The sequence below is a fragment of the Vombatus ursinus genome, unplaced genomic scaffold (assembly GCF_900497805.2).
Source record: "Vombatus ursinus unplaced genomic scaffold, bare-nosed wombat genome assembly UNPS02000580.1, whole genome shotgun sequence".
Classification (NCBI taxonomy): domain Eukaryota; kingdom Metazoa; phylum Chordata; class Mammalia; order Diprotodontia; family Vombatidae; genus Vombatus; species Vombatus ursinus.
Genome location: NW_020940358.1, coordinates 3632549 through 3648681, shown reverse-complemented (window position 1 = coordinate 3648681; position 16133 = coordinate 3632549). Strand labels below are relative to the sequence as shown.

Genomic DNA, 16133 nt, shown 5'->3' with positions numbered 1-16133 from the left:
ACCACCAGTGACATCCCCAGAGACTCCACTCAGAGACCCTCTGATAGATACCCTTGACATTCCCAGAGACTCCACTCAGAGACCCTCTGATAGCTACCCTTGACATCCCCAGAGACTCCACTCAGAGACCCTCTGCTGACCACCAGTGACAGCCCCCAGAGACTCCACTCAGAGACCTTCTCTCAGGGCTTCTGCTCACAGACTCTAGGATAGATATTCTTGTCACCTGGGACCCCTCAAATCACCCTCCGCTTACAGGTTTCTTAAGGAACTTCCCCCTTCAGAGATTCCCCTAAGACCTTGGGAACTCTTCCTCTCAGATTCCTCAAACCCCTCTCTCCAGACTCCCCTCAAAGATGGCTAACTTCAGTCAGTAGACATTTACTAAGTATCTGCTGTATGCCAGGCACTGTGCTAAGCTTTCCTCCCTAGAGACCTGAGGGACCTCCCCTCCCCCCCCAACTGAGGGTATTCTGATTTACAGGCACCAGGAAGGGACCTTGCTCCCCCTCCTCACCTTGAAGTGGCTCTGCTACCTACCACTTGTGTGACCTTGACCAATTCTCTTCTTTTTACAGTTTCCTTCTTTCTAAAATAAAAGCAGTTGATCTAGATGATCTCTAAGAGTTCTAAATCCTACAATCCAGGCATTGGGCTGACTCTCTTGAGATCTCTGTTATAGGTCTTCCTGCCTCAGCTGCCCCTGTCTTAGTTTCCTCATCAGTAAAGTGGGGATAATAACACTGGTACTTAGATTTGTTGTGGTTAAAGTACTTTTTAGCATTTTGTAGGGCTACCTTGTAGAGCTGATGTGAGGGTTAAATCAAATGAGATAATATATGCAGACTTTAAAGTGCCATATAAATGTTAGCTATTGTTGTAGGCATTGAAGTACTATAGAAACATGAGAAGTTATTTTTTCTGTCTTGAGTCTTTTCCCAGAGCTGTACGCAGACCAGAGCTAGAACTTAGACTTGTAAGCCCTGCTCTACCCTTCTCATACGACCTTCTTAAATTAAGCTTTCTCATTCCAAGGGCCACTAAGACCCTGATCAGAGACATTAACCTTGGGGTAGTTTATAGATCTGGAGACTGAGGACCTGAGTTTGAATCCTGCAGCTGCAACTTTACTAGCTATGTGAACCTGGGCAAGTCACTTTACTTCTCTGTCTTCAGTTTCTTTACCTGCAAAATGAGGGCCTTGGACTAGTTGATATCCTACTGTAAATTCTTTGATCCTATGACTGTCCTTTCAGAGGTCACTTGAGCTCCTGTAAATACTCCTGCTTCGTAAATATGTATTTAGTATTTTTTTCCACTGATGCTGTAATCCTTGATTCTCTGACTCCCTTTCTCCCCAGCTTTTGGCCCTTGTTTATCTTATCTGAGGCTCTCCTGGCCACACTAAGAGGCAGCCCCTTTCCCATATGACTCTCTACTTGTGTCGATTATCATCCCTTAAAGACTCTTTCATGGGAACTGTCCACAAACCCTGTCTTTCAGATTCTCACAAACATTTTTAAAAAACCTTATTTTTATTGATGTGATTTAATTTTTGTGTTAATATCACCTTTATTTCCTAATACATTCCTCTCCTTTCTCCTACCCAGTGAGCCATCTCTTGTAACAAAGAATAAAAAAAAAGAAAAAATAGCAGTTCAGCACAACCAACACGTGAATCATGTCTGACAGTATATGGAATATTCCACAGTCATAGTCCTCCTTCTCTGCAAAGAAAAGAGGAAAGCACAGTTTTCCTAACCCTTCTTGGGTGCCAGGCTTGGTCATTATAATTACATACTGTTTAGTTTCCTTTTTTGTTCTCTCCATTTACATTACTGTAGTCAGTGTCTCACAAACATTTGTTAAAAATCTTCTGTTTGCAGAGAACTATGCTAAATGCTGGGTGAGATGGAGAATTTAGATAAGACGTGGAGTTTGCCGTTCTGGGATTTTTCTAGTACATACACAAATAGCATTAAAATTATGTAAGTGCATAAGAGAACTGCAGACCAAATGTGATGCATCTTCTTGGGGGTGGGGAGAGGGAAAGATCATTTCTGACTAGGGCAATCAGGGAAGGCTTGATGGAAGAGATGACGTTTAAGTTAAGTCTTAAGGGATAGGTAAGATTTCAGGGGCTAGCGACAGGGGTTAGGGAGCATAAAAAGCATAGGTAGTGTGAGCAAAGGCATTCAGTTTGGGCAATATTTGGAGGAGAGTACTATGGAAGGTTAGGATGATGAATTTTTGTGGAGGGTTTCACATGCCAGGGCTAGGGAGTTTGAATTTTATTTAGTAGGCAGTAGGATTTTGTGCAGAAGTATGATATAACTACATTTATGCATAAGAAAGATAAATCTGGCAGACGTATGAAGGATGATTTGGGGGTATATGTGGGAGGGACTGTTAGGAGGCTGTTAACAGCGTTTCAGGCAAGTAGTAACGAAGGCCTGCACTAGGGTCATGGTATTGGAAATAGAAAGGAAGAGATTAATCTGAGAGATACTTTGGAAGTGGAGTTGACAGGATTTGACAACTGATTGGATGGGAGGTTGAGATAAGGGAGAGAGAAAAACCAAAAGATGACTCCAGAGTTCACGAACATGGGTAACTTGGTGAACGGTGAGATCACTGACAGAAATAGGAAAGTCAGAAAGGGGAGAAAGTTTCTTGGGGAAAGCTGTTGAGTTTGAGGTGACAGGAGAATATCCAGGAGGAAAGGATCTATTATGTCGTTGGAAATGTGAGTGTGGAATTTGAAAGAGAAGTCACAGTTAGAGGTACAGATTTGGTGATACTGAGGTGATAATTGAAAGTAAGGAAATGAATGAGACTGCCTAGGGTGAGAATATAGAGAAAATTATATCTTGAAGAACATCAAAATTAAGGGATGAGAAAGAGGACCCATTAAAGGAGAGACTCAGGGTGCCTCTCAAAACAAGATTTTTGGGACACCCTGTATAGTAAGAGCAATAGGAGGAAAACTAGAAGAGTTCTTCCCCAGCTCAGGGCAGCTGGGTGGTGCAGTAGATAAAGCACTAGGCTTGGAATCAGGAAAACTCATCTTCATGAGTTCAAATTCAGCCCCAGACACTTGCTAGCTGTGTGACCCTGGGCAAGTCACTTAACCCTAGTTGCCTCAGTTTCTCATCTGTAAAATGAGCTGGAGAAGGACATGACAAATCACTGTTATTATCTTTGCCAAAAAAACCCCAAATGGGTTCACAGAGAATCAGATATGACTGAAAGTGAATGAACAACTCTTCATCCTAGAATATCCATGAGGAAAATAGTTAATAGTGTCAAAAGCTGCAGAGAGGTCAAACAGGATGAGGACTTAGGAAAGACCTTTCGGTTTTGCTTTGGAGATTGTTGGGGAACCTTTGAGAGATGTTTCAGTAGAGTGGTGGGAATGGAAGAGAGATTGAAAAGGGATGAGGACTGAGTGGGTGGTGAGGTATTGGAGTCATCAGATATATACTCTATTTCCAATAAGCTTAGCAGTGAAAAGGAATAATGAAGTGGGATGGTAGCTTGATGGAATAAAAGAGTTGCAGAAAGACTTTTTTAGGACTGGGGATGGGATATCTGATTGTAGGCTTATGGTATTTAGAGTAGGAAGGGACCCTAGAAATTATTTAGTTCAGCTCTCTCATTTTACAGATGAGAAAATGGTAATCTAGAGATGCTGAGCTGCCCAGGGTCACACATGTAGTAAATAGTAGAGCCAGGATTCAAACCCAGCTCCTCTGACTTCAAATGTCCTACTATGCTGTATCTGAGGACAAAGGAAAGAAGAGGGGATGATTGATAGAGCAAAGTCCTAGTGGAGCCAGGAAGCCATGCTTTCCCTCAGAAATCAAGTTGTATCTATTTTTAAAAATTTATTTATTTTTAGTTTTCAGCAATCACTTCTATAAGCTTTTGAGTTTTAAATTTTCTCTCCCTCCCTCCCCAAGAAGATGTACAATCCTGATATAGGCTCTACATATACATTCCTATTAAACATATTTTCACATTAGTCATGTTGTAAGGAAGAATTAGAACCAATAGGAGGAACCACAAGAAAGAGGAAACAAAACAAAACAGAAGAAAAGACAAAAAGAACAAATAGTATGGTTCAATCTGCATTCAGACTCCATAGTTCTTCTCTGGATGTGGATAGGATTTTTCATCATGAGACTTTTGGAGATGTCTTAGATCCTTGCATTGCTGAGAAGAGCTAAGTCTATCAAAGTCCATCAAACAGGGTGACTAGTTAAACTGTGTGCAATGTTCTCCTGATTCTGCTCACTTCACTCAGCATCAGTTCATATAAGTCTTCTCAGGTTTTTCTGAAGTCCTCCTTTTCATCACTTCTTATAGCACAATAGTATTCCATTACCTTCATATACCACAACTTGTTGAGCCATTCCCCAATTGATAAGCATCCCCTCAATTTCCAATTCTTGGCCACTGCAAAAAGAGCTGCTATAAATATTTTTGTACATGGGGGTCCTTTTCCCATTTTTGTGATCTCTTTGGGATACAACCCTAGAAGTGCTATTGCGAGGTCAAAGGGTATGCACATTTTTATAGCCCTTTGGGCATCGTTCCAAATTGGTTGAATCATTTCACAACTCCACCAACAGTGCATTGGTGTTCCAATTTTGCCACATTTTCTCCAATATTTATCATTTTCCTGTTTTGTCATGTTAGCCAATCTGATTATCTATTTTGTTTAAGCCTATGTATGGAAGCTTGTATGGAAGCTCCTTGAGCGCAAGCTCTGTTTTTCCTTTTGTCTTCATATTCCCAGCACCCAGTAGGTGCTAAATAAATGTCTATTGATTGATGGACTAAAGGACCCAAGGTAGAGAGATTAGTCTTATCTAAGATTAGGGGTATTTCTTCCTCTGAGATAGAAGAGGAATAGTGAGTGTGATAATGCTGAGAGTCTTTAAGTGAACTATGGGAGTGCCCATTTCATGCCTTGGTCTTTTTGGTAAAGTAGGAGGCCAAGTCATCTGTTGTGCAAGAGTGTGTTGGGAGTGAAGTGAGGTGGCTGGTGGAAGAGCTGGAGGTAGGTCCTTGAGGATAGAGGAAAAGGTTTGCAACAGTCACTTTGGTAAATGAGCTAGGGAATTCCAGAAAGCTGATTGGAGGAGGGGTTGCTGAACAGCAGTGAGGGTCTAGCTTACGCTACGTACCATCTATTTATAGTGGGTCAAATCAGTATGGTTTCAATTTAGCAAATAGTGATTAAGCACGCAGTGTTTATAAACCACTTTTTTTGGTGATACTCAGCAGCTTGGAAATAGGAGTAGTTAAACTAGGTGGTGGAAGTTACCTAGAGTTGAAGATTAGCAGGTTGGGAATAATAATAGGTCATAAGGAAGAGATACTCTGATGTATTGAGAGTAAATCATTAATATGATTTCCTTTGAGGTCAGTTGAATCTGAGAGGTTGTTTCCGTCTCCTTGATCGTGTCCCTTTCTACCTCTGTTCTTATTCCTGTTCCTTTCCATGACCACCTTTCTGGAAGGTGGGGGTGGGTACTAGAATACTGGGATTGGGGATTTTGCAATCCTTTTTCAGAAAAAGTCTTGGAAGACAAGAAGTTTCCTAAATGAATTCTTTTTTTCTCTTAGTCTTGGGAAATCTCTCTCCTTGGGTTTTTCTTAGTCCAGGTTCCTCTCCTGAGGGCTGTTAGTGAGAGGGAACAGCAAAAGGGTTAGAATCTCCACTTCAATTAGATATATATTTTAGGTGTATGTCTGATTCTTACATTACAACTGAAGACCAGCATACATTAATGAAAAGATTATGCCGTGGCCAAATTATTCCTCACTGTTTAAAGTTCAGTTTGGGAGTGGAGCAAGGCTTCCACATAACTCCACTGTGTGATAATGAGAGTCAACATGATGTACTGAACAGAGAACAAAGCTGAAAATCAGGAGGTGAGGGTTCTAGTCTTGGCTCTATCACTCAATACCTGTGTTGCCTTGAGTAAGTAAATCAACCTATCTCCTCTAGTAATCATTTTCCAATAATATTTTCCCTGACTAACTCGCAAGGCCCTTTGGGTTCAAGAAATAATTGATGTGGAAGTGCTCTAAAATATTAAAAGCTCTATGCAGATGTAAAGCATTTATAATTAATCTTTGGAGGATTTGGAGAGTAGTTCATGAAAGAAACCCCAGATTTTGTTTTTGAGGGTAGAAAAAGGGGGAAAAATGCATATTTGTCTTGGCAGTGATCATTAAACCAGATTGTTATAGGTAGTGAATTTTTCAAGGTCAGGAAATGGCAGTATAGTGTTTCACATAGTTTGTTCTCATAATGACAGAATGTTACAGCTAGAAGAGCCGTTGGAGATCATCTAAGAGGGCAAAGTTCCCTCATTTTATTGGTGAAGAAGCAGCCTCAGAGAGGCCATAGGATTGTAGATTTAGAGCTGGAAGGGACTTTAGAGGGCATCTAGTTCAACCTTCTGATTTTACCAGTGAGGAAACTTAAGCTCTCAGAGGTGAAATGATTCGCCTAAGGCACACAGGTAGAGTGGCAGAACTGAAATTTGAACCCAGGTCATCTGACTCCATATACTCCATATTCTTTCCAGTTTACCACACTGCCTGTGTCTAGATCGATTTTCTAATATTATGTACCCAGCACGTGAGGCAGGTACAGTGATATTGTTGGACTATTAAAGGTGAATTTAGAGCTGACCAACCACCTTTGGACTACAGCAGCACGAATTCCCTCCTTTGCTCTGGTACATTTGTTATGCCAAGTATAGGAGCAAGATCAGGAAGAAATGGTTACTGTAGGCCTGAGTGGGCTGGTTTTGTAGAAGAGCAGGGTCTTCTAGACTGACTAGTAAAAGCTGAACAAGGAGTAAGATAAAGGAATAATTGTTGTCTTTCAGAGGGTGAGAAAGAAAATACACAGGCTTTGTGTTGGGGTCATTTTAGAACTTATGTTTTGAAATTGCCTGGCTGTTTCAGGAGGATGGTCTTGGATTAAATTTCTCTTTTTTTTTTAATGATACAAATGATGAATTATATTTATACAGTAAATAGTGTCAATAGTCAGCACAAATTCAAAAAAACAGCACAAGATAGAATCCATCCACCTAAAGGCCCCCTGACCTGCAGGGTCCCCTTCCCTTTCCCCATCCTGTCCTAGGCCTCCCCTAGCACATACTGTGGTTTCTATAGAGTATAAAACTGACCAAATAAATAATTGACCACACTTACCAAGATTTTTTTTTTTGCTTTTTGCTTTTTTATACAAAAGAATTACTAACACTATTTGAACTTGGGTCAATTTGACCAGTAAGGCTATTTTTGGGTCCCTAACATACCTGACCAGAGCACCTTATTGGGAAAGTTAAAACTGGATTAAATTTCTGAAAAAACAAACAGACAAACAAGAAACTGAGACCAAACAAAACAAAAGATCATCTGTATAGGCTTCATGTAGTCTACAAAATAAAGAGGCCAAGTGGCAGAAAAAGGACCCAGGTCTTCTGATTCTAACTCTAGCATTCTTTTCCACTACTGCTGATGACCTTCACCCTTTCTCTCCTTTCACAAGTGAATAAATATACTTTTAAAAATTTCTTTTGGTTCATAGAGAATGTGAGAGCTGGATTTAATCAACTTGTGATTTTCGATTTTCAGAAAGATTAAAGGGAAATATATTTTGAAACACAGTAAAAGCCATTTCAGATATGTTTCTGTTGGTTTCCAGCATACTGAATTGCAGATGTGTGTTGGTATTTGGGCTCTGATTCTGATTTTAGTTTGGCCCATGGCCTCTGTCCTACAGGATAATGTTGGCAGTTGATTTTGTTCCTGGGATGAATTGGAAACAGTCTGTGTGCAGAAAAGGGAGTGGGGAAGAAACTTAGTCATTTGAGCCTGATTCCCACCACTTTAATTATTGTTACTCCAAGACTCATATTCCAAATGGCTCCTTTATGAGCTGTATTTTTAATGAGCTGTTAAACTTTTAGGCTAGAAAGAATTGTTTGAAAGGTGAGGAAAAAGATTTGCAGTTCAGAGTGGAGATTAACATACATATAATTCTATAGTTCTTGTGTAATTGTATGCTACTAGACTATTGTAGAGATGAGGTTTTTGCTCATTTTGTTCCTTGTCACCTGGTATGAAATTTTCTTGGTAGGGTGTTCAGGATTTTTAAAAGCTCTGCTGCCTAGGTTTTAAGATTTACCAGTAGAATTGTCACTTAATGAAAGTGAGTCAAAAAAGTGAGTAAAATCTTTCATGGAGAGAGAGTTCAGAAGTTGTCCAATTCACCTCTGCTACTAGGATTACATTTTCAAAACTGGACAGGTAACATTTTTGAGAGGGATTTCCAAGGGAAGGGATTGTGCATCTTACTGGATTTGTAACTAAGTACAAAGGCCTTAGCACAATCAAACTGGTCTCAGAAAGTGTGGTGGCAAAAAAAAAAAATTATTACTATTTGGAGGATAATGTGATTTATGTTTGTTTGGTGTGCTTCCTCTACATTAATCTTTCTGTAGTCCAAAATAACAAATTTAACCACTTGTAGGCTGGACTTTGGAAAGGGACCTTTTACCAAGATGACCCACACCTAAGTGTAGGCTCAGTACCTTGAGAATATAAATTCCATTTCCCTCAATGTTTTGGGTAATTAATTATATTAGATTATTGACAAAATGGTTACTAATTAGAAAAATATAAGGAAGAGTGTTCTGTAGTCCGATTAAGAACTGAACAATACTAAATTTAATAAGTGTCTTGTGTTACATCTATTGAATAATTAAGCTTTCATTATTTTTCTTTTGGCCCTTATCTTTAGAGGGATATCGCCTTACATTGTAATTCTGGCAGTATTAGATAGCTCTGATAAGTGCTGCCTTAAATTTAAGTACAGAAAACGATTGGTTGATAATTCTCAGCTTCCTTCTGTATCTCACAGAACTATAGGATGTTTATAAGTTTTCTCCTAATACCTATAAGACTCATTATCATATTATATTTTCACATATTTAGAGCTGGAAGGAATCTATTCCAGTTCTTTCATTTTACAGGTGAAGAAACTGAGGCTAGAGAGGTTAAATAGCTTGCCTTAAGAGACATGGGTAGTAGGTAGCAGAGCCCGAATTAGAATATAGCCCCTCTGCTAACCTGGAACTCTTTCCCACTATACCATGTGAACTTCATCCTAGATTAAATTCACTCCTTAGTCTGTTTTTTCATAGAGCTATGTTGGAAGAGAGATAGAAATTACCCAGTTTTGTTAACATTTGCTTTTTTAGTAAATCTTGCCTTTTCTTTCTTCCTAGGATGGAGCTATGGATCTGCTGAAGGAACTGAAAAGCATGCCAATTACTCTAGATTTGCTTCAGGTAAGTCTTTCTGCCTTCCCACTAGGAAACTGAAAATCTAATTATAGAAACTTCCTTTTGAGTAAGGTTAATTATTCAATTAGATAAACATTTAGTACTCTGTACAAGCAATGCCCTGTTCTAGGTGTTGGAGTTATAAAGATGAAAGTTGATAATAGCCTTTTCCTCCAAGGAGCTTTTGCCTTATAGAGTAGGATGTGACACGTACACAAATAAGTATGATATAAGATAGAATGAGCCAAGGGCAAACATGTGGTCTAGACACAGTGCTCTTGGAAAATTTGAGGAGGAAGAGAGAGCTTTTAGCTGGGAGAGTGAAGTTTCAGGGAAGGGTTTGTAAAGGAGGAGGCATCTGGCCTAAACTTTGGAGGAAGGAGGAAAGACTTTGACACGCAAAAATGAGAGTGAGTTGTAGGAATGAGAGATGACCAGTGATCACAGGATCATAGAATTTAGAGATCATCTAGTCAGCTCTTCATTTTATAGATAAGTAAATTGAGGCCTAGAGAAGTTGGGACTTGGCCAAGGTTTCACAGCTGGTAGTTGGGACTAGAACCCAGGTTTCCTAGCTCTGAGCCTGTGCTCATTCCACTACATCATTCTGCCTGCTCTGTATATGTGTTAACCTATGTATGCTTACCAGCAGTAGTGACTTAAACTGAGATGGTTCTAAACTTTTAACGATAATGTCACTCCTTTGGAGAGTTCATCTACCATAAGTGACTGTTCAAACACAGTTCTGTGATTTCACAAGGGAAATGGACTTCCTCTTCCTCTCCCCCTTGTTCTTTTTTTCTCTTGGTACTATTGAATTTTTTGAATATATTATTGTAAGAGTTCAAAAATAGCAGGGTAGAAGATGGACTAACATCTTTTTCAGATTAGGATGCATGTTTCTCAAAATCATACTGACAAGAGCTATTGAGAACATTTAGTCAGAAGTGATCCTGAGGATTTTTGGGGTACCTGTCAGCAGACTATTGGTCATTAGACCCTACGTACTGATATAATAACGGTAGTAGGCTGAATGACATGGAATACATGTGAATTGAATAGTGAGCCTCAGATTTGAGTCCCTGGCAAAGTGGTTTTACTAAGGTGAGAGGTTTGCATAGCTGGGTTAGACCACTCTTTAAAAAAATATGAAAATATGTATGTGTGTGTATCATTAAATATTTCCCAATTACCTGTAAATATTTTTAACATTTATTTTTGATTATTATTTAATTATTTTTTATTTAACCAAACAAAAAATATATTTAATTATTTAAAATTTTTGAATTCCAAATAGTCTCCTTCCCACCCTTCCCCCTCCTTGAGAAGGCAAGTAATTTGATACCAGTTATATATGCAAAACATATTTGTCATGTTGCAGAAGAAAATACAGACAAAAAAATTCAAGAAAAATAAAGAAAGTAAAAAGCTTCAATCTGCATTTAGAGTTCATCAGTTCTCTTTCTGGGATTGGGCATTTTTCCTCATGGGTCCTTTGGAATTGTGGATTAGACCACTCTTAAAAAATTTTGTGAACAATTTCTTTCTTGAATGTTGATTCGTAGTCTACCCGGATTGGGATGTCTGTGAATGCATTGAGAAAACAGAGTACTGATGATGAAGTTATCTCACTTGCTAAATCTCTCATCAAGTCATGGAAAAAACTGCTGGGTAAGTGCCCAACCTGTGTTTGGTTAAATGACAGCTAAGGCATTTAGTAAGAGTAGTAATTCATTTATTATGGCAAAACAAAAGTCTCTAGGCCCTATTTATATAGCATTTTAAGGTGCTGAGGAAGAGAGGAAGAGAGAGAGGTGACTCACTTTTGGAAGGTGCACTAGTTTTTAGGCTGTCAAGGACAAAATTCTCTCCTCCCTTGCTTTTCATGGTTCTTATGCCCTTCTCCAGAGTGGAACATTTTATTATGATCTTACCTGTAGCATATGATCTACTCTGTCACTTTTACTGCTATGTAAGTTTAAGTGTGATTGGAGTCTGTTGTTGGGAATATAAGGGACTTCATAATTGAATTAATATGAGCCAGTCAATGCTGAAAGCAGTGGGCACTTTTATTTGATATGTATAAGAGAAGGGCCCAAAGGGAGGGCTGTGTAGCTTAGACATCTAAGAGAATTGGGCATGAGGACAACAAGAGAGGGCAGTTCACTGACCTCCTCCTTCAACTTGGGACCATAACATCTCTAGACTTGGGTAACTATCAACTCCTTTACACTGAGACTTCCAAAATGGAAGTAAGAAGGGACAGGGAAAGGGTACAATCATCCTTGAGCGCCATAGTCTTCAGGCCATGTCAGGAAGAGATTGTTTATGATGGTCTGCTGAAAGGCATATGTAACCCACTATATGGTTTCATAATGTTCCAACTTAGAACCCCTGAGTCCATGTTTCAGGGTAGCTCTGGCAGTTGAGTTGCCGGGAGGGTAATGATAGTTGCTCAGCTCAGGGGTCACGTCTTCTGATACTGTTAGAGGGAAGGGGATAGGTACTGCTCGTGCAGGTGGGATTTGCTTTCCACCCCTGAGGTGACAGTCAGAGATATACCAATCAGCTAAGAAACTGAAAGTTTCTAGCCTGGAATAGAAGATCCAAAATAAAGGATGTTCCAGAGAAGAGAGAGGACAGAAATAAGGGGTTACCAGAAAGGAACTTAGTTAGGCTGTTGGACAGAGAAGCACTTGATAAGGAGAAAATCTGTGATTTTTCTGAATAAGTTTATTCCTAATTATTTTTGATAAATTATTATTAGTCTTCTTCACTTAAGTCTTCCTCTAATGCCTCATATTTATATGGAAGTGACCCTGACCTCTTGGAGGCTATGTTAGCAGAGTGTAACCCTTGGTGATGGATTATATTCATCCAGGTGAGAAATAGTCTAGCTGAGTGCACAGAGGCTTGTCACCAGAGGGTTGGCCACTAGGTGAATCTTTTTTTTTTTTTTTTTTTTTGGCAGTAGCCTTTCATGAAGACAATCTATTAAAGTGTAGAGGTTGCCATTTATGTGGGTGAAGAAGTCCCCATACTAATGAAATCACAGGTCCTTGAAATGTACATATATGGTAAGCACCTTGAAAACCTTAAAGTGCTATATAAATGCTAACTAGATATTAGTCTTGTTAGGAAAAAATATTGGTCATCCTTATGTATTTGTGTATTGGATAACTTCCCTTATATTGCGCATATAGTTAATTCCTGAATGTTTCACCTAAGAATGATGGCTGTAATGTTTTAGTACATGCTAGTATTTAGCTCTCACCCTCAAAGAGACTTGGTGGGGGTGTTTCCATGTGTAAGTTAGCCAGAATGAACCTGGTAGAGAATGTTAATGAGACAGGAGATAGGGTTTGGAAGGGGGTGATTCAGACTGAAAGAGTTCAGCTACTTTAGTCAGAATCTGCACTCAGAATTTCTGAGCATTGGTTTGTCATGGCATTTTGAAAAGGGCTTAAGTGGTGATGATGCACACTTCTGCTGGACAATGTTATCAGTATGCCCTTCGGTCCTGAAATGCAAACCTTTCTCCCCGAAATTCCGCTTAGAATTCTCTCCTACAGCTGCAGTTACCCTGCTTGTTCTGTCCTTTAAACTGAACTCTAAAAATGAATGAAGTTAATTGGCAAAGAGCTAGATTTACAGGGCCTTCTTAGTTAGGGGAGTATGACAATGTCAAAAGTTCTGTTATCACTCAGTGTAATTAGTCAGGCTGGTGGTGAGTGGAAATCATTACTGCTTCTAGGAATATCTCTTGGGGAAAATTCTCTGTTAAGAAGGTCCTGTCTTTGTGTACAGTTTGTATTTCTCATATCTTCATGTTTGTTTGGTTAGATAAAAAGTTCTTTAATGTTACTAGCTTATACTTCTTTAGCACCGTATGACTTAGAGTGTTTTTCTCACAATCCACTATGAGATAGTGCAAATATTATTATTTTCACTTTACAGATTGAGAAACTGAGGCCCAGAGAGGTTGAGTGATTTAACTATAACCACACAACAAGTAAGTGGCAGATTTGGGCATCAAACTCAGGCCTCCTACCTCCAAGTCTGGTGCTCTTTTTGCTGTATGATGCTAGCCATGCAATCTGTTTTATAAACGTTGAATTACAAAGAATTTATTGAGAGTAACAACATTTGCAGTATGATAGCATGACTTTTGGCTTATTTATTCCCCATAAGGTGAAAGATCGAATTACTTAACGGGACTATGTTTATATTAGCAGTCAAACTGGAACTGTGTCCCAAAAGACTGACTCTCAGTAGAAGTGTGATTGTAATCCTAATCGAGACTCTTGGGTTAATCAGCTGGAAGAGATTTCTTCACCCTTTGGGCCTAGATGAGACCCTCCCTCTCAGGATTGCTGGGTATCTGGCATTAGTGGCAAGACACACTACTATGTGCTATTACTGCTGTAATGTGGTATATAGGAAAGAGTGCTAAACTTGGAGTGAAGAGACTTGGGCTTAAGTCCTGACTCTCTACTGCTTACTAGCTATGTTTTCTTGGTCAAGTCACTTGATCTTTCTTAGCTTAAATTTTCTCATCTGTAAAATGGGAATATGTGTACTTCTTATATAGCTGTGAGAAAACTGCTTTGTAAATTGTTAAACATCTAAATGTGAGTCATTATTACTATCAGTACATTGCAGGTCTATGTTTTCATCATATGTGTGTTCCTTTTGTGGACGATACTGGCTAAAACTCCTTCACAGTGATGATGTGACAAGTTGCTGTACCTCACAAAATTCCTTACCTGTTGGCTAACATCTTTGTACTTAGCTAGGCTGGTACTTGGACAGAAAATATAAAATCCATTGGTGGGCTTATACTTGAAGGCTTTCTAGTTTAGTGAGACTTTTCAGAGCTTGTCTTGTGCTGGAAGAACTTTTGAGGACCCAGAATCATCTCTCTGCCACAATGAAGCATTGGAGGAGCACCTAAGAGGAGATTTATTATTCTTATGATTTTTAAATTGCTTGGGGTTTGCACTTTCATTCTTCCCCGGCAGAATACTCTGGAGAGTATAGCTGAGATTGTTTTGTGCTTCAGGCCAAGGTGTCCATCGATAGAGTTGGCCCAAACAGTGTATGTGCTCTGCTAACTAGGCTAGTAGAAAAATAGAAAGGATTTGTGGTTTGCTTTCAGATCACTTCTCAATTTAATTATAATTCCATTTGGTCTGCCATTATGCATGTTTCCATTCTTTCCCTATTGAATTTAGATGCCTCAGAAGATAAAAATGATGAGAAGAAAAGGAATTCTTCCTTGGCAACATCTTCGAAGGATGCCTCTGACACAAAAGATCAAAGGTGAAATTCCAGCTGACAGAGATACTCAAGGGAAGTGTAGACTGGGAATCATTCTGATGTGGGAGGGGAGACCAAAGGCATCTTTCTTTTTGACTTTGTGTCTCTCTTTGTTTTGGGGCGCAGACCCCTATTTCCCCATCAGTAGAACATGGATAAGAATCAGTGCATTTGCTTCAGAGGGATGTTGAGGACTAAAATAATGACTGTAAATTACTTGTAGCTCTTTGAAAGGGAAATTGTGGTGAATATTATATTATATACAAACAAATCACCAGTCTAACCTAGTCTGAAATTGGATAGGATTTTTTCAACATAACTCTTTTGGGACATGTGCACATTTCTGATTATCCGGTTGGGGCACATGCCTTGCCTATGGGCATGGGATTATTTTCAGCTACAGAAAATGTAAAATATTAGGACTTATTATTTTATTTTTGCTAATCCTATTTTGCTAATCAGAAAGCCATTTTTGGTTTTTTGGCATGGATGGTTTTCCTGTTTGCGAGAAAAACTCTTGTCTATTCATCAACGTTTTATGAAATGATCATGGGATTTGGAGTCGGAAGAACTGGCATTGAATCCTGGCTCTCCTTTTTACTAACTATATGACCCTGAGCAAGTCATTTATCCACTCTGAACCCCAGTTTCTTTATTTGTAAAATGAAATGATTGGTCTGGTTGTTCTCTAAGGCCCCATTCATTTCTAAATCTGTAATCCTGGGGTACATGTGTTAGGATGGTCCTTTTCACTTATTCTTACTTTGCTCTATGAGGAACTTTTCCTTTGTATTCTTAACTGTATTTTCTCCTGTTGACTAGGCTTGGTTTATTTAAACTTTGTTTTGGCCATTCCATACATACTTGTTTGGCTCTGGTGTTTCTCTTTTTTGATTGTACAATTAACTTGGATAAAAGTTATCCCACATGCAGCTGCTTGAGAATGATTGGCCTGGCATCAGATGCCCTTGAAAAGCATTTTTCCAAGGCTGAAAGTGGTGAGGTTTTCTTTCCTTCTTACTAACATTATTTTAAATGAGAACACTGCCTCTTTCTCTCTTTGAGTTTTTCCTATTATCTGAAGAAAAGGAGTCTGTGAAGCTTGGGCATATGATAAATTATCATTAGGGTGTCTATATAGACTGCATAAAATCATAGGACCTAGAACTCGAAGGGACTAGAGAGGTAGTCCAAACCCTTCATTTTACAAAAGAGGAAGCTGAGCCCTTTGGTTACCTAGATTATTAACTGTAAAGTGTGATCTGGAGTTAGCTCCTTTGACTTCAGTTTATTATTAAAAAAACCAAAACATGCTGTCAGAATTTCCCATCATCTCAAAACTCCTGCAGAAGTTCATTAAGACTATGTCATTCATTACAGATGTCCCCTTCTTTAAGGAAGACAGGATGAGCAAGGATGATTCTACTGGGTTAC

At 39.1% G+C, this 16133-nt stretch overlaps 1 protein-coding gene across 3 annotated transcripts in view; it reads left to right on the top strand.

Moving 5' to 3' along the window:
• TCEA2 (transcription elongation factor A2) overlaps positions 1–16133 on the top strand; it is a 35854-nt gene that overhangs the window by 573 nt on the left and 19148 nt on the right. For all 3 annotated transcript variants that reach the window (XR_003568249.1, XR_003568250.1, XM_027852065.1), the window contains exons 2-4: positions 9324–9386; positions 10946–11051; positions 14615–14702. Coding sequence is in view for 1 of the 3 variants with exons in the window: in XM_027852065.1 (XP_027707866.1) it covers positions 9324–9386; positions 10946–11051; positions 14615–14702 (257 nt within the window). In the remaining 2 variants the exon portion in view is untranslated. The remainder of the gene's footprint in view (positions 1–9323; positions 9387–10945; positions 11052–14614; positions 14703–16133) is intronic.